The following is a 22,500-nucleotide window of genomic DNA, read 5'->3' on the forward strand; positions in this document are numbered from 1 at the left end:
TGAACCGTATCGTTTTGATACATATTTTTTGCTTTTTGGAGATGCTTTGAGATGTCATTCCAGCCCATGTGGAGATGTTATCTGTAATATGTAATAATATAGATGCTAAACACAAGTATGCGTGTGAGAGCGGTGTAAAAGCCTCGCTCCGCCCGGGCATGCAGAGACGCCGTGTTCAGGCTCAGCTCATGCCCGCAGTCTCTTGTGCTTTTCCCTCAGCCGCCTGCCGGAGAGGAGCTGCGAGGCTGCTGATTGGCTGGCGACGGGGCACGGGAGGTCATTAGCCTTCGCTCTTTCACAACACGCTGTTCACGAGCGGCTCGGTTTGCGCAGCTTCAAAGGCCTCTGACGCCGCCGCGCGCTCCCAGATCGCTGCTTTGCTTTCGACGAACGACCTTCAGCTGTGCGCCATCGAGAGAGTAAATGCCACCGATTAGGATAACTAGATCATTCACACGTTCTCCCGCAGACGCCGCAGTGACTCGCTCGCGGCTGGCATTGTGCTTGGATTTTCTTGTATTGAAATGTCAGGCAAAGTGAAATCCGACCCAAGAGCCAGGATCAGCTCTGGTCATTGTGTGTGTGTGTGTGTGTGTGTGTGTGTGTGTGTGTGTGTGTGTGTGTGTGTGTGTGTGTGTGTGTGTGTGTGTGTGTGTGTGTGTGTGTGTGTGTGTGTGTGTGTGAGACCAGTGTCTCAAAGTGTAGTTGTGAATCAGAGTTGTGAGATACGATCTTGCAATTGAGAGGAGAAAAAAGTCAGAATTGCATATAAATGTACAATACTGAGAAACAAACTCACAATAGCGAGTTTTAAAGTCAGAATTGTGAGATATAAAGTCACAATAACTTTTTTTTTATTTAGTGGCGGAAACAGGCTTTTGTACCATTGGACGGCATAATAATAATAATAATAATGATATTTACAATGATATTTACAACGATAATTACAATAATAATATAATTACAATAATAATAATAACAATAATATTTACAATGATATTTACAATAATAATAATAATAATAATAATAATAATAATAATAATAATAATAATATTTACAATATTAATAATAATAGATATTAATAATAATAATAATAATAATAATAATAATAATAATAATAATAATAATAATAATTTACATAAACGTATTTTGAATGCAATGTCAAAATATAATTAATTACTATATATCATAATCATTTAAAGTTAATATCATTTGAAATGTTACATTAAGTAACTAAAAAAATACAAATGCTGTTTTTGTTTTTTTGGTTTTTATCAATTCTTTTCTTGGAACAACAATTTCCCTTTTAAGTGTAATTTTGTCTAAAAAAAACCGCTAAATAAAAAAAGCGGTGTGATTAGTTAGGATCATCTGCTTTCGTTTGTCACCTCTGAAGGGGAAGGTCAGCTTGTGCACTGCATTGTGGGACGGTGTGTTGTGTAACACGGAAGTGCTGAAGGTTGTGTTGAATGATTCTGCTCGGATCCAGCAGATGGAGCTGAAACACTGACGTGTTGATCTCTAAACCACCGCCTCATGCTTTCAGACAAGGCTTTGGTTTTCCTGTGTGTTATATATGAGAGGAAATGATCGGAAATATGCTCTAATATGCTCTAATTGATCACTTCGATCCACAAGCAGTGCATATTTTAATGTTATATAATAAAACGTTGTGTTTGTAGTGTATTTTCAAGAAAGCAAAGTGTTGCTGAAAGGCCACCTTTATCTCTTCCGCTGTGGGTTAGGAGCGGGTGTGTCCCCTATCTAGGGTTTATTTCTTGCTTCTGTGTGTGTGTGTGTGTGTGTGTGTGTGTACCTGGTATTTGTAACGTTATGGGGACCCAACGTCCCTTTTTGAAAATCTAAAAATGCAGAAGGTTTTCTGTGAGATTAAGGGAGATAGAAAATACAGTTTGTACAGTAGAAAAACATTACGCCTACCTAAAACCCCATTAAACATAAAAAGTGTGTGTGTGTGTGTGTTCATCTCAAATCCTCTGTTGTTTTCCAGGGTGGGATTCATTAGCATGGCTGTGTTTTAGGAAGCGTGGTAAACTGGGAACGAGATGGAGGTGTTGTGGATTCGATTGATCTCTTGATTAAAGTCACGTTCAGATCGTCTTCTAGCGTTTCCCAGCGTGACTCTCTCCGGCCGAGTCGAGTGGCACGAGCTAAAAGCTGCAGCGTTTGGTTTTATAGCGCGGGCTGGTCTGGGTGGAGCTGACGGAGTCCACACCTCTGCTCCAGAAAGAGAGCCTGGCTGAAGAGAAGGCCCGGTCTATTTCCGTCTCGGATCAGTCAGCCTCGCTCGCAATTAGTGGCTAATGAAACGCTAATGAAAGGGAAATGGATTGTGGCTCAGAAAGCAGACGCGCCGGGCCGTGATGTTTGAGAGACGTTTCGCTTTTCATAAAGACACTTTTAGAAAGACGACTTCTTGTGGAGGCAATGTGCTGTGAAAGTGTGAACTGAACTTATTGGTTGATTACAGTGAAATGAAAATAATTAACGTAATTAATACTTCAGAATGCGTTTAATTTCATCGTTCTGTTTTCTTTTGAAATATGGTTAACGTTACTGCTGAATGTACCGACAAGCGTTTATGATCAACTAAAATATTTTTTTCTAAATATGCAAGTAATTTCTACTGAGATTTGCTCTTCCGTATTTAAATGACTTTGTAACAAACGATATAGTTTAAATGCTGTACTTGTATTAAACTAAATGAATGCTACATAAAAAATTATAACCAAATACTTTACATGTGCTTTAGTGAGTTAGTATTAAAACATTGACTTAAAATGTAACTCTTTGTTTTATTGCTTATTAGCTTGAATATTAGCCGTTTATTAGTGCTGATTAAACATGTTAATGGCTACGCCCCTATAATCCTACTCAACGACGTCCGCGCTGGCTATCAATAAACAGCAAATTAGTAGTTTGAGAGAAAAGCGTTACCAAATGTATTTTAATTTGACATCAATACAATGCACTTATGAAGAGTACTTAAACGTATTCAGAAGCAGTCTTTTCAAGTGCACTTAAGTGGCCTTTTAGTTCATTTAAGAGCACATTATCTGCAATCACACTAATCTACTTTTTAGGATTTTGTAGTGCACTACATTGAATAATTAAGCGCACTTTGGGTGAATGATGAGATTAATGCTTTTAATTGGATTGTTTCTCTCAGTAAATACACATTAGACTCTCGGACGAAACCGAAACCACGGCTCCGCTGTTCATTAATACCCACTTTTTTGTCGTTGTGTTACTTCTACGTCTAAAAGAATAGAACGAAAACTCTTTAGTGTGTGTGATTGCACACGTATCTCCTGCTTGGCCATTGTTTAGCCGCTGCGCCGCAGGACCCTGCCGTTATCAGACGGTTGCGTAACTTTACTTTTTGAGATCCTCTGATGAGCCGCCAGCGACCTGAGAGATCTCTGCAGGAAACGTTCTTTTTTTACACTTCTGTTTTCTCCGTCTCAAGTAATTCTTCCAGCTCTGTGTTGAGCTTTCAGTGCTTCGGTGTCAGTTTCTCTCAGAGACGTGAGAGCGACCTGTGACTTGAGGAACGTGATGTTCTTGTAGCCAGAGAGCCACAGGTGATGCTCTGATAAGAGTCCTTTCTGTTAGGAAGTAAAGCACGGGGCCGCTCGTTCATTTACTACTGTGTGCACCAAGGCTGCAATTATTTGACTGAAAATATTTTAGCGTATTTTTAAAATGTTTCACAATTTAAAGTGAATGGTTTCTATGAGTATATCCGTTAAAATGTTATTTCAATTATGTGATCAAATCTATATTTTCAGCATCAGCAGGATTCACACAATCCTTCAGAAATCATTTCTTATTATTATTAATATTTGTAATATTATAGAAAACAATTGTGCTGCCCAATGCATTAGTAAAAATTGTGATGCATTTTATTTTTAAAAATTCACAGATGAATAGAAAGTTCAAAAGAACTGCATTTATATAAAACGGACATAGTTTGTAACATTACAAATGTGTCTTTTGAACAAATTACTGCATCCTTGATGTATATAATAAATAAACGTAGACTTTAAAAGGTAGTATCTTGTAAATAGTTTTTACTACATAAACGCATCGGTTTTGGTTTAGTTTTAGAGTCTAAGTATGATGCAAGTGTCCAAAAAATGCTTTTTGCGCATCATGTGGTGATGATAAATGTTCGTACATGATCAGCAGCATCTAAAGTATTTTAGTTTAGTCTAGGTGAGCAGACTCGTATAGCAGTCCGTGATGTTCGAGGAAGGCACTCATGGCTTGGCATTGAACAGAAAGGCTCAGAGGAAGCACATAAACACAGAAAAGCAGTCTTTTTTTCATTTCTCGACTCGGGGAAATGGCTCGTCGGAGGCCAAACAATGCTTCGGCACATTCCTGTTGTTCTTTTTCACAAGGAACAGGAAGCAGTGAAAGTACAAGCCCTCAGAAGAACAACTTCAAGCCCTGAATGTTCCCACAGCACTCCCGAGGCTTTATATAACGCTTAATGTGACACAAACATTAGCTCCGGAGTTCAAAGTGCAGATTTTCAATGTGACTTTCGTTCCCAGGATGCATATTGCTGTCCATTAATGGTTATATGTTGACGTCTCCGGTCAAGTGCATGCTTATCAGTAGCAGCAGATGAGAGGGGAACTTATCCAGAAAGCCCAGGCCTCACTTCAGCTCGTTTCAGCCCGTGCACGTACAGCTGGGTGCGGACGTGTTGAAGTCGGTTTGTTTGGTTGTTAATGTTGCGAGGAAAGCTCTGAGAGGCTCTTAAATGGCGACAGCCGAAGACGATCCGGCGGTTGATTCAGAGAGCCTCGAAAACCCTCACAGTCTTCTCTGGATGCTCTTTAACAGGTACTCGCTTCTTCGGAGGCAATCAAACTATTAATATATTGGTATATGGAGATCGACACGTTTCTGGGATCAGCTCAGATGGACTCAACCTCGACCTGTTAATGAGGGAGTTGGGTAACTCTTTAGTATACTGACTAGTCCTCACTGCAAACTAGTTAGTAAATAGCGTGCCTATATTTTAAGCTCATATTTTGCGTGGCCTTATTCTACATCAATATGACAGACTTTTGACAGACGGTTTGACAGACTGTCCCAGCAGGGCAGGTTATTACTGTCAAGCTTTCAAAGCTTATTTATACCTGGCAGTATATAAACATGTATTTCAAAGGGGAGTTATTTCAAGACGCCATTGGTCCTTGAGTGTCATGTGAGCTGAATATACTCCCTGTTTGAGAGCCGTGGCTACAATGATCCATGATTAATGGAGTAAATAAGTTACAAAAATGTTGGTTCAGAATAAACAATACCGCAAACCACCATAATAAAGTTCAGTTTACTTTATAACTATGAATGAAATATATTGCTATTGTAAACTAAACTGTATTTCTTAAAGTACAAATTGTTATTTTCAAGGTCGTACAGCCAAGATACTATTCACCAATGTTTTAATGAATGCATTTAATTTATATTTAATTTATACAGTTCTAATGTGATGCCCCTTTCGACAATAAATTAATTCAGTGTTTTGTTGTAAATAAATGATTGTAGTTTTATTTGATTAATTTCATTGGACACCATTTTTAATTAAGCATTAGAATGAAATCGTAAAACACAGAAAAACAAAAAAAAATCAATTGGAAACAGAATTTAGGATAATGGCAAATGGATTCCATGGGATGCTAAATTTAAAGGCGTGTTGTTCTGTGGAGTTTAATTGTGAACAAATAAATTAAAGTTGCATGTGTTCTCAAGAATAAATTAGAAAATATATTAATATTCTGATAAATATAAATACAAATATAAATCTGATTTGAAAAGAAAAAATATATAAACAATATTTTTGGCTATGTCACGCAACCCTAGTTCAGAACACAGGTAAAAGTTATTTCATGAAAGCGAGTATGGGCCCCGAGTATGGGCCCCGAGTATGGGCCCCGAGTATGGGCCCCAGTATGGGCCCCAGTATGGGCCCAGTATGGGCCCCAGTATGGGCCCCAGTATGGGCCCCGAGTATGGGCCCCGAGTATGGGCCCCGAGTATGGGCCCCGAGTATGGGCCCCGAGTATGGGCCCCGAGTATGGCAAAACTCTGCACAGTTTTACAGCGGTTGTTCAAGAGAATTTGTTGCACTGACCAACAGAAAGCTTCTCAGTTTGAAGTAACTTCTGTGTGATTATATATATATATGTGTGTATATTCCATTCAAGATAGATTACTCTGAGGTAAAATAAAAGCAGGTGCTTATCTTAAGTTCCTACAGCATTGAGTTGACTAAGAAAACACTCTCCATCTCCACGTTTGCGTCACTGCTGTCGTACGCTGCTCTTTCATTTTTCTCTCACCTGTAGAGGCAATGAAAGCATCCTCTGTCTGCCTCCACGCCCCTGGGGTTTTTTTTTGCCCTCCTGGACAAACGCAGCCTGTAAAGACTCGGCGCTCACACAGGCCTCATTATTTCATCACTCCCACCTACAACCTGACGTCCGCGCCTCGGTTTAGAAAGCACTTTTTCCACTCTCTTTAACCAGCATTTATTTCAGGCTGACCTTTTAAGGCTTATGCAGTAATAATTGAAGGCTGACGCTAGTGTTTGGATTGAAAGAAGCAGCCAGTATATTAACCGCGCCGAACACTTTTAGCATTTTGACCTTCGTTTATATGCTTCATGGATGCCTAAAAATAAGCTGACGTCCGTGTACGCCGGTGACTACTATGCATATACTGTACATATAAATATAGAGGGTATGCGTGCTTATTTTTATTTTATATATTAGCAGAAAAGCTAAAGAGGGCCCGTGCATGGAGCCAGAGAGGCTGCGAGTCTCTAGCATGTGCTTGTCTTTCTTGGCATGCTGTTAGAGGACTAAAATACTAGTCCCGGGGCCAGACCGGCCCTTCTAGCTTTCCAGTGTCGAGTCTGAACATGCCTTCCAGCTCGGCAGGAAAATTCCAGCCGGATGTTCCTCTGTAAATGACATTGTCGTAACATGAATTGCTTCACTGTAATCAGTATAGAAGTATTTAAAAAGTGGGGGAAAAAAACTTTTGTTCATTCTTCATCTAATGCGTTGATTTTATGACCGTATCGGTGCAATTGATGGAGCGTCATAGTGTCATAGCTAGCTGTCAATCATACATACTGCACCTTTAACAAAAAGGTAAAGGTGCAGTATGTATGATTGACAGCTAGCGAATGAAAAGCATACTGCAAATACGTTTCGCAACAGATTGCACGCTTTAGAGTAGAATTACCGGCTATAGCTTTCATTTTTCAGCTAACAGCTATGTAAGCATAACATGATTATTTAACAGCAGTACACTGTGTTTTTCTACAACTGGAAGTGGGCAGGATCCTACAGATAATAGTAATATTGACGGCTAGTACTGAAATGAATTGTAATGAGTATTGAATTGAGCATTGAATTCAAGTTTTGAAATGAGTACTGCAGTTCCATCCTGAAATCTAAAATCTAAAAATTCATTTTTTGAGAAATAGCAACGTAACGTAAATATCTATAAACATTTTTTTTTTTTTTTGGCTTTAGAGAAGTCAGAAACTTCCATACAGCACCTTTATTATTCAGTTAAAATGATATGCTGTCAAAAAATAATCATGATTAATTGTATCCAAAAAAAATGTATATACATAATATATGGATGTGCACTATGTACATTAATTATGTATATGCCTGTGTGTGTGTTTGTGTGTGTATATGCATATATGCACACACATACAGCTTATTTTGAAAACAAATATTTAGATGTATTTTACATATATTTATACTCATTACACATTTTTCTTATATACGCATACAAGTGTTTGCGTTTATATATCATAATAAATATGCACGGTAAACATGCATATTATGTGAACAAAAACACTTATTTTCAGTGCAATTAATAATTTGTCAGCACTAGTTAAATTTAAATTAAACTTCAATTGAAGTTTTTGCAATCATGCCATATTTTTTGTTCAAGTTTTAATTGTTAGCTACATTTAGAAACTAAATAAAATTATACATGTTGCCCTAGCAACTAGTTTAAACGTTTTAATTAAATAAATATATATATATATATATATATATATATATATATATATATATATATATATATATATATATATATATATATATATATATATATATATATATTTATTTTTTTTTTTTTTTTTTTGGAAGTAGTTTTAATACTTGTTACTGAAACAATATATAGCCTACTCCTAAGACGTGTACTCGAATGTATTCATTTATCTAAATTCTAGATATAAATGTATTAATTGTGATCAAAATGGCAGGCAAAATGCATTGCAATGCAAATAGATAGATTAATAAATTCGGTTTAGTAAAAATGTTTTATTCTTAGAAAAATGAGGTTTCCATTGAGGAGAGAGCTGTGAATATTCAGCTACGTGTATAGACGCATACTTGAGCGTGTTCCTCGGCGTGCTCGGGTTCTACTGGACCCGGATCGAGCACCTTGTCGTTTGCACGAGGTCTCTTGCGTTCCTTGGCTCCTCCCGTCTGCTCTGCGATTGGCCAGAAGTTCCCGTGCAGGAGAAGCCCAGGAGAAGCTCAGGAGAAGCCCAGCAGAGCGCTCCTCAGACCCGGAGTCCATGAACGCGTTCGGAGCGCGCGCCTGGAAACATGGTCGGAGATGACGGCGCGCTCGCGCAGAGACCCCCCAAAAACGGATTAAGCTGTAAAATGGTGCTTCAGGCGGTCGGCAAAGTGCTGAGGTATCGTTGTCCGTGTGGTTTCTCTCTCTCTCTCGTTCTCGTCGCGCTGGAAGGAGCTCCAGTCAGCTCTGTCGCGCGCGGGGTCTGCTGTTCGCCAGGTTTCTTCGAGCTCTAACGATATACCTCGTATAGAAAGGTTATTATTAGACTGAATTGTGCCGGCCAGCGGGTTATTTCTGTGTCAGTGGACCGAAAGCTGCGCCGGTATTTTTAGGCTCCGTAACGCGCTTCATAAAGAAGTCGCCCCAAGAAAGCGCTTTAGAAAGTTAGAGCGGTTTTGAGAGAGATGTGCTCATGTAAGTGATGAGAGGACCTGCTGCTGTCAAATGCACGCGTTCAAGTTGTTCCGAGTTTTAGTTTGTTTTTAATAAAACAAAAAGCAACAAGTTAAGCAAGTTAATGTGAGATTTTACGTTAGTGGAAATGATGTTTTGGAATAATATTAAATGCTTTCTTTGCACGCTTCGCTTTATTTAATTGTAGACTGAAAGTGTTAAATGGTGCAGAAATGATGCGTTGAGCAATCAATATATTTGTAATAGTTTTTATTTTTTAATGTATTTAGTCATTTGTCCTGTTATCAAAAGTATGAATACTTATTGTTGACATTGTCTTCTTTTTTCCTGGTGTGTGTGTGTTTTATGCAAAGACTAATTTCCAGAATTCTAATAAATGCTAGCATTGATTTGGTTTGAGACGTTCGGGCCCCTCTGCGTGCGAGATATCATATGCACATGGACGCTGTCCCCAGGATGCTGTCTAGGTAGGCAGCGCGGTATCTTTTGAGACGCGTCCAGATTGTTGGTTGATGCTCAGGCCGTTCAGTGAATGAGTGAATGAGGTGTAGAGTCTGGCTCGGGGTCCGAGGTCGTCCGCTGGCCTCAGCTGAGCTGGAAAGCGACCGGCTGAAAGAAGAGAGCTCTTCCTGTCTGTCGGTTAATCATTTAACGGAGTCTCGCTCTCGCATCACATGCAGCGCGTTGGTGGGGGTTTTTAGAGAATACCGTGGCCATGGCTGTCTGTTATGCTTGTGTTTTCTCTTTACAGTCAACTTATTGTTGCACACTTGAAAAATTAATGTGTAAAGTTGCTGACTTGATGTTTGCAGCATGTCTGTGAGAAGAGTGTAGTTGCAACCAAGATGTTTAATCATATATATATATATATGTGTGTGTGTGTGTGTGTGTGTGTGTGTGTGTGTGTGTGTCTATATTTATTTATTAGTAAGCTAGAGTTAGTTCGCACTGTAGAAAGACATCATTATGACGCCACGATGACTGATTTATTGCGCAGCTTTGCAGGAGAAATGAAGCCTTGCTCTCTTCTAGCTGCATGCTGTAGCACCGGCCTCACGCTGATCTAATTTTAGTCTCTTGAAAAACAGTCTTGGCGTTCCTGCGTTCCCACAGACTGTGGCTTTTCAGAGAAAGGACTAATTTGATGTTTCTATAATAGTCTTTTAAATGGCACTTTCGGGGCCCGGAGCATCGGCGGCGGCTCCGGTCTGGAGTCAGCTCGGTTCGTATCGGCCGCGGCTCAACTTCGCTGATGTGTTTTAGGTGGGATCAGCGTCTGAAGAGGTTTGACTTTGCCTTTTCGGTCTCGTCACAGAGAGGATTGACCCACTTAGCGTTCTTCTTTCACGCCCATTACGATATTTGCTTATTAATTTGGGATTTAAGGCATGCTTTTCTCAGTCAGGTTTACACGTGACGCCTTCCTCTGAACCCGAAGGTCAGGATTCTCATGCTTTTCAAATAGCTGAAATATTTGAGATTCTGCTTGGTTTATGTAAAAGCATTTACAGTCTGTGCATCGAACGCTGCCGTTTTAGAGTCAAATAGCATGCTTTTGCAGAATGCATTAATAAAGCACGGAATGTGTTTTATCTCCGTCTCGACTCTGGACGTAGGAAAATGCGTCAGCGAGTCAGTGGAATGTTTTTCAGCGCGTCTCGCCCATAATGGACTAGGCATGTAGCTTCTGAGTATTTGCCAGAGAACATGCCCTGAGAATAAAAATAGGCTCGATTCCCGCCCAGTCAAACGTTCCTATTATTGCACAAACTTTTTCACGTTGCAGCGCCTGACAGCGACACCGGGCTCTGATCGTATCTCGCCCCCGTGAAGAGCGTCAGAAACGCTTTTCTCAGACTCAGTGTCTGTCCGCGATCTACATCTCTGCATTTACGTTTTCTTTCGGGAGTCTGTAGTTCATTGTTAGATCGTGACCCCGGGGAGGAAGTTGGGCGCAGCGATCAAGCTGAAGCGTCTATTGCAACGTTCGACTTTTTCCTGAAAACAACGGCAACGGCTGAGAGAAACGTGCCAGAGTCCGAAGTCTTCCCCGTGTTATTAACCATAAATGGAGGGAAACGCAGTCAGACCACACGGAGCGGTCATCTGTGATAACTGACTGTTGTTACTGTCCGTGTGTTTAACACTTGGTCTAATGGCGCGGTCAGCCTTTGGAATAATTGCTTTCTGTCTGCAATTATTGACCGCGTTGTATATTTTCCATATTTTCTGGAATTTGAATAATATTTTGCTGAGTGTGTTATTGTGGCGATATCTTAAAGACTACCGTGGACCTTGACATTGACAGAAATAAACTTTTCCAATTGATATTTACCTTGAAGTGAGCTTCCTTCGAATCAGTTTATTCAGTCGGTACAAATTAGACGACGTTTGGGACATCGAATGGTTAAATGCATCCAACGTAATTTTTAGTTTGCATTATGTGCCGTGAAGATTGAACCGAATCAAACGGTTGATTTGTATTAAAGAACCAAACGCCATCATCGTGCTTTTGTTGGAGAAATAAACCAAAACTGGCATAATAGTGTCTAAAAAGTCACTCGTTGTATAAAATCAGAATCATATTTGAAGGAAAAATAACGTTATGAGGTTAAAATAAATACCTTTTCTCAGATTTTGTGATCGTGAGGGTATTTTAATAGACTGCTTCACTTCATGGATGCGTGTGCTCTGTAGGGTAATCTTTTAGATTGGACGTTGTTGAAACGAAGGTTTTAAAACGAAATTATTGCAGACAATAAATATCGCACAGCCCTACCGTGTGAGGGATTGTGGTCCGTTAGTGGGAAGTAGTTTGTTGCACCGTTTTTTTTGTTAAAAGCCAGCAGATGTTGAGTGTTTCAGAGCTTCTTCCATGAGGAGCAGGAGCAGTCGAGATGTTATCGTGGTCTGGAAGAGCAGGAATGAAGAAACTTCTGCTATAATCTCCAAGGAATGCAGGCAGCCTTTGATCTGTACAGTATATGAATGCAGGAAATGGCGAGGCGACTGAACTAAAAATACCATAAATACATGGTCAGTTATTCTCTAGTTTTTTTGTGTTTAAAAAAAAGAGCAGGTCATGCATGCATGCGCTTTGTAGTGCACATATATGTCATTTTTCTTAGTTCATTTTCTTTTTCTGTATGTTTTGATCGTGTTTGTCTTTGTGCGTGTGAATCTGGCTTGAAGCGGGACGTTTACGGCGGGATCTGAAGGGAATCTGTGGTTCTAGATTGGGATTCTTCAAGCACTGGACAGTTGTTCTGAGAACGGCTGCAGATGTTCTCGTGGGCTTTGGACTTCCAGTTGTTGGAGTGTTTCAATCGTCCTTTGTTTCGGTGTCTCTTGGAGCGTCGCATGAATGTCAGACAGATGTGCTTGAACACAGAACAAGAGCAATGTGTCGTTTAAAAAGAAACGCCGCTTTTAAGAAATAAATGCAATATCTCATTCTGGAAACCCCGAATGGGGCTTCACTCGTTGGTAGAATCAAATACTTGAGCTGCAAGAGCCAACAATTGCCTCACAACACCTTTAAAACACAAAGACTTCTAACTTTCAGTATAAAGTTGCAATCTAGCTGATAATAACGTGCATCGCTGTGTGAACGTTTGAGAGTTTTATGCCTTGGATGACCTTTTACCCGTTTGCACAACTTCCAACATTTCTGTAAAAGTGAAAAGAATTTTAGCAGTTATTCCACAAAATAAAAGCTTACATGTGACCTTTTTAGAAGCTCAAATGCATTTGAAAGATACAAATTAAGATACAAAGTTTGGTAGTATAAAATCAATCAATCAATCAATTAATAAATTAAATATATATATAAAATTTTGTGTGTATATTAATTAGGGCTGTCAAAAGATTAATCGTATACAAAAATGTGTTCTGTGAATATTTATTATGTATATAAATATTTGCAAAATATAATGTTTTACTTGGCTTTATGTAAAATGTATGTTATAAATGAATCCTTTAAAATATATCTATATCGTACATGTATTTAAATATATATAATAATTATGTTAGAGAAAGAGAAAAAAACCCTTTATAATGGATGTGGTTAATCTTGAAGGGTTCTGATACTCTTCTCTCTCTCGGTGATTGTCCACAAACGGTCACTATGAGCCGCTCGAGATGAAACGCACCATTAAACACAGTCACTTTCCAGAGGACACTTCCTGGATCCAGTGCCATGCTTTTCCAGGAATCAGGAACAGTTCGTCTGCATGCCCTGAAAAGGAACAAAAGAGTCCAAGAAGACTGACTTTAGAAACAGAGGGAAGATCGGTTGATAAACCTGAGCCTCGATCACAGGAGAGCGAGAGACAGGAACACATCGAGTCCCAGTGATTCGTGTCTCTCTTCTGGTTTTTGTCAATTTTCTACCGTAAATATATTAAAACGTAATGTTTGGTCAGTCATACGCATCGCTAAGAACTTCATTTGAATAACTAGATGACTTTGACATGTGACTTTTTCAGTGTTTGTGTTTGGCACTGGTGTGTGTGTGTGTGTGTGTGTGCGTGCGTGTGTGTGTGTGTGTATATCAGTGTTTGTGTTTGGCACTGGTGTGTGTGTGTGTGTGTGTGTGTGTATCAGTGTTTGTGTTTGGCACTGGTGTGTGTGTGTGTGTGTGTGTGTGTGTGTGTGTGTGTGTGTGTGTGTGTGTATCAGTGTTTGTGTTTGGCACTGGTGTGTGTGTGTGTGTGTGTGTATCAGTGTTTGTGTTTGGCACTGGTGTGTGTGTGTGTGTGTGTGTGTGTGTGTGTGTGTGTGTGTGTGTATATCAGTGTTTGTGTTTGGCACTGGTGTGTGTGTGTGTGTGTGTGTGTGTGTGTGTGTGTGTTTAGTGTGTGGGCAGCTGGCAGCTGTGTCTGTGGTCTCTGTGTGTTTAGCAGCGCTGGACAGCCTCTTCATTAAAGCAACAAGGCCTCTCTCTGTGTGGAGAGCCTGAGCTGGCCCCGGGCCCCGGAGTCAAACAACATGGGAGCAGCTGTCTAAAGAGCGGAGCGGTCTGTCCTTTCAGCCGGACACAGACACGGCTTTATATCACGCTGCTGTTATTGGACGGCCATGCTTTAGGAAAAAAACAGCAAACTAAGATACGAGACCTGTTTACTTTCTCCGTCCTGATCTCGGAGATGAGATGAGCTCAATCACACTGCTCTCAAAGTCAAAGGTTTTATGTTATTGTCTTGCTGATACAGTATGTGTATGTATGACAATATCATCACTCATCTCCTAACATTAACCTACTAACCTAGTTATAATATATTAATATATATAGTATATTCATTCTGGGTAATAATAATAATAATGTTCCTGTTAATATTTATTATCATCATTATTAGTGCTGGGAAATGATCATCACATCCAAATAAATTTGTGTTTATATATAAATAATATATGTGTATGTGCTGTGTATATCTAAAGATACACATACTATATATATATATATATATATATATATATATATATATATATGCATTTGCATGCATGTATTTATATTCATATAATTCTAAATTAAATGTTTTTTTTCTTAAATATACACATGCATGTTTATACAAAGTACATGTATTATGAACATCAAACATTTATGATAGATGTGAATAATCACCATTAGTTGTTGCACAGCATTATTATTATTATTATTATTATTATTATTATTGATGCACTGGAAAAAATATTTCTGGATGCACTTGGCCCAAAACGTAATAAATATCTGTACAATAGTATTTACATGGTTGCAGTATTTTCATCAGACTAAAAAAATATTTGATTCAATAACCAGTTAATTATCAGATAGAATAATTCAGTTCGATTCAATTTTTTTTCATGTCAACATTTTAAGAGAGGTTATGCACATCCAAAAGACCCCAAAAAGTTCTTACTATTATTGTGCTGGTTATTATAGTAGTTGAACTTTTTGAAAGTAACTGGTATGAACAGAACTGCTCCGTCGTGTCAAGTTTGAGGTCGTGTATGAAAGCTTGATTCACAGACGTCTCCCGTCACAAGTGTTCTTGTAGTTCGTGTAGTTCTTACTGTATTAGCGGGTGTTTGATGTTGAGGCCGGGAGCGGGGCGCGGGGCCGATGGTAATAGAACCCGCCTCGGCTAAAAATAGCCGTGGAAGGAAAAGCCTGGATGTCTGTGGTCTGCTAGGCTAATTACAGAGCTCTGTTCACTGAGCGAACCTGCAGCGGAAAAAATGGATGTGCGCAGAGTGTGGCGTAGTTTTCCGTGACACACGAGGTGTCTGTATGTGCTCACGTAAAAACTTCTAGTGAATGTAGTCAGTTTTACTATGCAAGTTGTAAGCGGCGTTTTCTCTCGTCTTCACAGGAAGGGCAAAGGGAAGCCCAACGGAAAGAAGCCGCCCACCGAGGAGAAGAAACATTACCTGGATGCAGAATACACCAAAGTAAGAGTCGTCGACTTCGACCTCAAGGAGCTGGTGGTTTTGCCGAGAGAGATCGACCTGAACGAATGGCTCGCTAGCAACAGTAAGTGACTAGCATCACATATATAGACCACAACACACGGTTTCCGTTGCTTTTAAAGCGCCCCTGTTATGGGTTATGAACGGTCGCTGTTTCGGTTGAGATGCACGCAAGGTCAAAAACACTTTCGTTGTGCATTTATTTTTACCCTATTTGCTCAACGACTCCCAAACGATTCGTTCAGTTATTGCTTTTTCCTCTGGCGATGGAATGATTTCATTAAAGTGGCGTTTAACGCTATGAAAGCGACACCTAGTGGTGAAGAATGAATCTGCATTTTCATTCAGACCAACCTGAAAAGACTCGTTCTAAAAACGACTCGGATTTGAGAGACGATATCTTTACACACATACACGCGGGTTCAGATTTAACGCATGTTTTTATTCACTTAGAGCTGTGTTATACGCTGCACGCGGCACTTTAAAAGTCAACAAGTGATCTGAACTGAATCAGTAGTACACTTTCTTTCCTGTGCGTTTCTAAGATTCCTATGATAAGAAAAAAAATGCGAATAAAAAGTCCCCGAGTTTAGATCTGATCTTCTCGCGTTGCGTGAAGTCGGTTGTTGTGAATCTGGCGGGCGGCTGACCCTTGACCCCGAGCGTCTGCTGCGGTGTTATGTCTAGTTACTAGGTGTGTTTTGCAAACATCCGAGGGAATGCATGATTTCACCTCGGTGTTATATAACCGTTTGATAAATCAGTGGCATTCCAGAGCCTCGAATCACACCATTGTTTGCGTTTCCCTCCATTTTATCTGGAAAGAAAACACAAAGTATGGCTTAATTTAGGAAACTTCAATACACTTTCGAATTCCACAAGCGCTTGTTAAACCAAATCCCTGCCTTTTATGGTTAATCGAAGCCGTTTCTCTGGAAGCTCACGGCCGTCTCCTCTGGTAATCGTTGAGTGGATTTCATACAATATATTTAGGATATAAGTGTAATATATTTCTCCAAAGCTGCAGTTATTTGATCAAAAATACATGTCACATGATATATATATATATATATATATATATATATATATATATATATATATATATATATATATGTATGTATATATATATATGTATGTACACTTACATCTACTGTTTATTATGCATATACAAACATGAAAGGAGAACTTCATCTCTGCTCGCTTATTAAAGAGACGGTGACAAGCAGTGAAATGTGTATCCTTCCTCGTGTGATTGATTCGTGTGTGTGTGTGTGTGTGTGTGTGTGTGTGTGTGTGTGTGTGTGTGTTTCTCCAGCCACGACGTTCTTCAATCTCATCAACCTGCAGTACAGCACAATCTCAGAGTTCTGCACGGGAGACACGTGTCCGGCCATGACCGCCTGCAATACGTGAGTGTCTCTACTCCTATCCACGATTGAGCCAGCAGGCGCTCGGGGGTCACGACCCCGGGATGAGGTCACGACCTGCACTCAACCTCCACTTTATTTCATGTATAGTTAAAAAAAAAAAAAAAAAAAAGTAATAAAAATTAAGAAAGGGTGTAAATAAATTATATATATTTATTTTATTATTTTAATTTTAAATATATATATATATATATATATATATATATATATATATATATATATATATATATATATATTATTTTATTTTATTATTTATTTTTTTTTTTTTTGAGAAAAAACAAGTGAGCTGTGTTTAATGTGCTGAGTAATAATTTGAGTGGCCAAATTAGTTTTTCTTGAATGCTTCTCTTTAGATGCGAAATGAAATAAAAGTAATGCATTATGCCCATTAGTTTTTTTTCTTGTTTCTTCTACTGTTGTTTTTGTGCATCTGTTCTTATTTTTAATAACAAGGATAAAGCACAAAGCGTCTGTAATGTGATTATTGATTATAATAATTAATATTAAAAAAGGAAGTGGAGGAAACGATGCAATCTCGATACGGAAACTTCAGAAAACGCCATTTCTGTTGATTTCAAACGTGTTACTCAGTTATTTTTCGTCAGATTCCAGCACATCGTACATCATCAAGGGATTTTAATGGAGAATGTGAAAAAGTAAATGACCCGTTTTGAAGACTATTCCATTAGGATTGGTTTTGATAAGCCACCATTATAGTTATACACCATCATAGCTTCCATTAAAATCAGTGCAAGTCCCGTTAGAACCAGCGAAGTAAAGAAAGCAGGTAGAAATGCCGTGATGTTTAAAACGAAGAGAAACGCCGACGCTGTACTTCTAGAAGTGGGTTCTGACGTCTACATCCGTCTCTCAGGACGTACTACTGGTATGATGAAAAAGGGAAGAAGACGAAATGCACAGCGCCGCAGTACGTGGATTTCGTCATGAGCTCCGTCCAGAAGCTGGTGACCGATGAAGACATCTTTCCCACCAAATACGGTGAGCCTCTGCCGCCTCCTGCTGGTGCATGAACTAACCACACCACTTTTAGTCTAAGTATAGTCTTAAATAATAAAGTCACTTCTGTTGTTTATTTGAAAGCAGGTAAACAAATTCTAAAAAAAAAAAAAAACTACCTAATTAGTTCATAAATTACCTAAAACATATAAAAACACATACATTTATTCCAGTATTTATTCTTTTCTGTTAAGTCAATGCTAATTATTTGTCTTATTTTTTGTTGTTTATTGACAAGACGGGATTCAATTGAACGTCAAGTGAAAGAGAGTGCCTTATCTTTGCCATTTTTAAAATAACTGAAGGAAACACGAACGATATATGGAGTTTTTGAACAGCTGAAATTAAACATAAACACAATCTTATGGTGTCACTTGTTTTGAGGTTTTAATGTAAAAAAGCAAGTTTCATAATAAAAAAAGGTGTATAAATTGAATAACTTGCAATGGTAATCTAGCACCGAAAACACTGGTATGCTTTTAAGAGAAGAGTATTAACAGGATAATACATATAATCAATATTTCAAAGTCGATTATTTATTTATGTTTTAATTACTTTGTGATTAATCGTCCAGCCCTACAAAATATAGATCAAAATTATAGATCTGTAAAATAATTAACAGCTTTTCATTTTAAGATTTTTTATTTTTTTTCGGAAAAGTTGATGCTTAAGAGAATGCTTTAGAAGTATTTTCATTGGTATGAAAAATCAAAAACCGCTTTATATTTTATGAATCTTAATAATAACATAGAAACGTGCTTTTTCTGCTTTAAAATCATATGTATATTTAAAAGCGCAATAAATATGAATTCAATTGAATGACTTTCAGGAACATCTGAATATTGTTGCTATACTTATTCTATAATTAATCATTCTGTATTTGTAAGATTATAACTTTTTATGACATCAGTAATAATCAGGAACATGTCTTTATCATTATCAGCGTATTAGAGCGATTTCTGAAGGATCACGTGGTTTTTAATGATCCTGAAAATCGTACTAAATATCCACATGTTTTAAATGGTCCAGTTATGGAATAATTTTCAGAGTGTTTTCGTCACTGAAACGTCACTGATTTATCGGATTGGCCGATGTTTCTCTGCTCATCCGCAGGTAAAGAGTTCCCCAACACCTTCGACTCGCTGGTGAAGAAAATCTGCAGGTATCTCTTCCACGTCCTGGCCCACATCTACTGGTCCCACTACAAGGAGACGGTGGCCATGGACCTGCACGGACACCTAAACACACTCTACACGCACTTCATGGTTTTTATAAGGGAATTCAATCTGATGGACCCCAAGGAGACGTCCATGATGGACGATCTGACGGAGGCCCTGTGCACTCCTCTGCCTCCTCAGCCACAGAACCACGTGACGGAGAGATGAGTCCGGCGCCGCTGCGTCTCGGACCTGCCAAGCCGGGGTTCAGAAGGACTGCTGGGACTCACAGACCTTCTCCACCCTCCCGAACATTGCTCTCTTTAGGACCCAGTGTAAGGAGCGCTCAGCCAGGCCTCTCGCCGAATGACCTCAGACGCGGCCGTCTAACCCTTTAACCAAGAACAACCCGACCACGCTTCGGTTTCCTCCTTTCTTTGGCGTCTTCCCTCGTCTTTGCAGTTTCCCCTCTCTTGGTTTCGTAAGGGTGTCGGCCCGGTCCTTGTGTACGGTATAAAGGTTTCTTTTTCATTTTTATAGGGTAAAAGGGGTGTGTGTGCGTGCGTGCGCGTCTGCGCGCGTGTGTGTGTGTGTGTGTGTGTGTTCAAGGCTTTTGCACTCAGGAACTGAGAGAGCTGTCAATGCTACCTGCTCACCCTTAAGCCTCTCGGTGTCACTTTACTCATCATATAGCAATCCCATCCTCTAAAACGCCGGCCCTCTACTTATATGGGACAGACTTGTGTTGCATATTAGCATGTTAACCACTGTAGAGGAGAGCCGAGTTGATTCGGGCGGCCATTTTGGCTCCAGGGCCTGGGTTTCACGCGTTCTCCCTGGAGAATGACAAGGACATTGGCGTTGTCTGCTGTTGAACCCGAACGCCTGCTCGCCAGGCTCTGGAAACGGCCTGCAATCATGTCTAGCCTCATCCCGAAAAGACGATTCGTGAATGGAAAAGAATGTACACTTAAGTCTCTACGTATCGATTGCAAAGATTATTATCTTGGAGCGACTGAGAGAGCGAGAAAAAGAGCGACGGATGTTTTAGTTCTCCCTTCATCACTGTTCAGAGAGTTTGTGTTGCGACGAGAAGATCAGACTTTTCCTTTTAATTTAATTTATTTCTTGGTTTTCTTTTTTCCTTTTCGTTTCGGTTTTAGTTGACGTTTTTCAGGGCTCCTCAGTTCTGGCTTTTGTTTTATGTATTTTAATAATACTTTAAGTTAAAAGCGATTTAATATTTTAAGCTCTGCAAATTATAACCTAATAAAATATTTAAAAGTCACAAACGGTTATATGTGGTGTCTTTTTTTTTTTTTTTTTTCCACAAACGTTGCAATTCCGTGATTATTTGAAAGTGCTGTTAGTGGTTTTAGTTGTCATGGTAACAAACACATTAGCCAATCAGGTTGCAGAAGTAAAAATTCCATTCTTTTTTTTTTTTTTATGTGAATGAACTAGGTTTGCTTTTGTTAAAGCCTTAGTTTTAAATAACTGCAGTAGTGTTTTTAATCGCAGGATTACTGATTGGAATAAACTACATTACCCATGAATCTGCCAAGAAATCTCCACCAATCAGAAAACAGAAACAGGCAAACCATGCCGAAGGAAGCGCTGTGAGCTCACAGGCAGAATGAATAGCATTCACGGTTTTTCTTTGACCTAAAAATATTTCACACAATGCAAAATATGTAGTTAGACTTTATTTTGATGTTCCACTTTATACGTTCTCCTAACTAGAAGTAACTTGCTAACTCGGAGTAGACTGTTAGTAAAGGTTTAGCGTTGTAATAAGTTTCTAGATAGCATGTAGTGGACTCTTCAAAATAAAGTCTACTAATGGCTGCTGGTTGACGTGTAGGTTAAAAGTCATTTACTGCTAGTAAAATGTCTAAATTGAAATAAAGTGTTACCTTATTTGCTAATCAGCATCTTTTATATCTCCATCTTGTTGCTTTATAATATGTAAAAATGCTTAATGGGACTGCCGTTATTTTCCTGCTTGTCATTTTGTCTGATATTTTCTCGTAATGGATTGTAGCTGGTTTGTTCAGGTCATGTTTTATAGCTCGAAAGACTTAAACTTGTACACAAAACAAGCATAAAGAGGTGGAAAGATCTGATGATGGAGCAAAATCTGAGAAGTTACGCCCATGTTTCTTTGTTGGACTGGTAAGGGAGTTATTATTACAGAGATATTATTAATTATTGGGTCAACCGCTTCTGTGCAATTAGCATGAAACTGAGCGGCTCGGGCTAAATGAGCCAAACACCACCGAGGTGTTGATTTGTAATTGATTCCCAGCATGCATTCAAGTCAAGATCTCCATCAGGCTCGTCGCTTTATTATTACGCAATCCACACACATACACACGTGAGTTTACACTTTATTAAACACTTTATTTGTCCGCTCGCACAAACGCAGAGAAAACGCTGTCCTTCTGCTCCAGCAGGACGTCGGGTTGGTCGTACTCTAAGATGGCGCCGTGTTTCATCACGATCACCACGTCTGAGCCCAGGATGGTGTGAACACGATGCTGTCCGACACAAAACACACATCAGCCGTCAGATCACAGACTCATCCTGAAACCCTACGGAAGCTGGGCTCCGCCGCGCTCAGAGAAAGCCAAGTATGAGATATGAGCTGAATCTGAATTATGAGACGCACCGAGGAAAGGCAGAATTAGGGGACGAGCTCAGAGTGATGAGCAGAGCATGCTTAGAACTGATCACATCTTCTTTGTGTAAAGTTAGACTGTAGAGTATATACACTCAAGATTTCATACAAGCAGAAGTCAGAATTGTGAGATATTTCCTTAAACTTATGGAAAGTCAGTCTGCTATCAGAATAATAAACTCAAGTATTGAGTAATAAACTCAACATTGAAAAAAAAAAAACTATTAAACTATTGAGTGGGAATTATGAGGGAAATGTCTGAATTATGAGATATATTCTCAAAACTGAGATATAATAAATGAGATAATAAATGAGATAAAGTTATCCAATTAAAAAAAATGACCCAATTACATTACAAAAATTTAATTTTTGTGAGAAAAAAGTCATAAGGATGATATAAATTGTGATAACATCTGCAATTATTATTTAGTTTTATAATACAGTGGCAGAAATAAACTTCCATATAATCCAGTGTTGCCAAGTCCTTGGTTTCCTTGCAGGACTTGGGCTACGTTTGAAGCTTTTTCTGCTTGACGTGTTTAATGTTTAACCCCAAAAGCGTGACATGTCCCCCCTGGAATACGACTTTCATCAGGGGAGCCCCGGCAAAAAAAACATGCATTTTCTCTGAAAAGCAGCTGGGCTAGTTTTCAGTAGCAATTGAGCGGATTTTGCAGAGAAAACCTGGCAACCCGGCTCAGAA

The 22,500-nt window shown here is 39.1% G+C and overlaps 2 protein-coding genes across 4 annotated transcripts in view; one reads left to right on the plus strand and one right to left on the minus strand.

Annotated features, from left to right (window-relative positions):
- mob2b (MOB kinase activator 2b) overlaps window positions 1–20,409 on the plus strand; it is a 33,357-nt gene extending 12,948 nt beyond the window's left edge. The window contains exons 1-5 of one of the 3 annotated variants that reach the window (XM_043264688.1): window positions 4,716–4,878; window positions 15,420–15,580; window positions 16,832–16,925; window positions 17,818–17,942; window positions 19,074–20,409. In XM_043264688.1, coding sequence (XP_043120623.1) covers window positions 4,796–4,878; window positions 15,420–15,580; window positions 16,832–16,925; window positions 17,818–17,942; window positions 19,074–19,345 — 735 coding nt within the window. In that variant the 5' untranslated portion in view covers window positions 4,716–4,795 and the 3' untranslated portion in view covers window positions 19,346–20,409. Of the gene's footprint in view, window positions 1–4,715; window positions 4,879–8,539; window positions 8,774–15,419; window positions 15,581–16,831; window positions 16,926–17,817; window positions 17,943–19,073 lie in introns of those variants that run through there. The other 2 variants (XM_043264687.1, XM_043264689.1) reach the window with 2 other exon arrangements.
- A 1,097-nt stretch (window positions 20,410–21,506) lies between these two features.
- Window positions 21,507–22,500, minus strand: part of abcc8b (ATP-binding cassette, sub-family C (CFTR/MRP), member 8b) — a 26,836-nt gene continuing 25,842 nt past the window's right edge. Inside the window, 1 exon segment of the mRNA XM_043264114.1 lies at window positions 21,507–21,657. Coding sequence (XP_043120049.1) covers window positions 21,520–21,657 — 138 coding nt within the window. The 3' untranslated portion in view covers window positions 21,507–21,519.

This window comes from Puntigrus tetrazona, chromosome 18 (assembly GCF_018831695.1).
Source record: "Puntigrus tetrazona isolate hp1 chromosome 18, ASM1883169v1, whole genome shotgun sequence".
Lineage (NCBI taxonomy): Eukaryota > Metazoa > Chordata > Actinopteri > Cypriniformes > Cyprinidae > Puntigrus > Puntigrus tetrazona.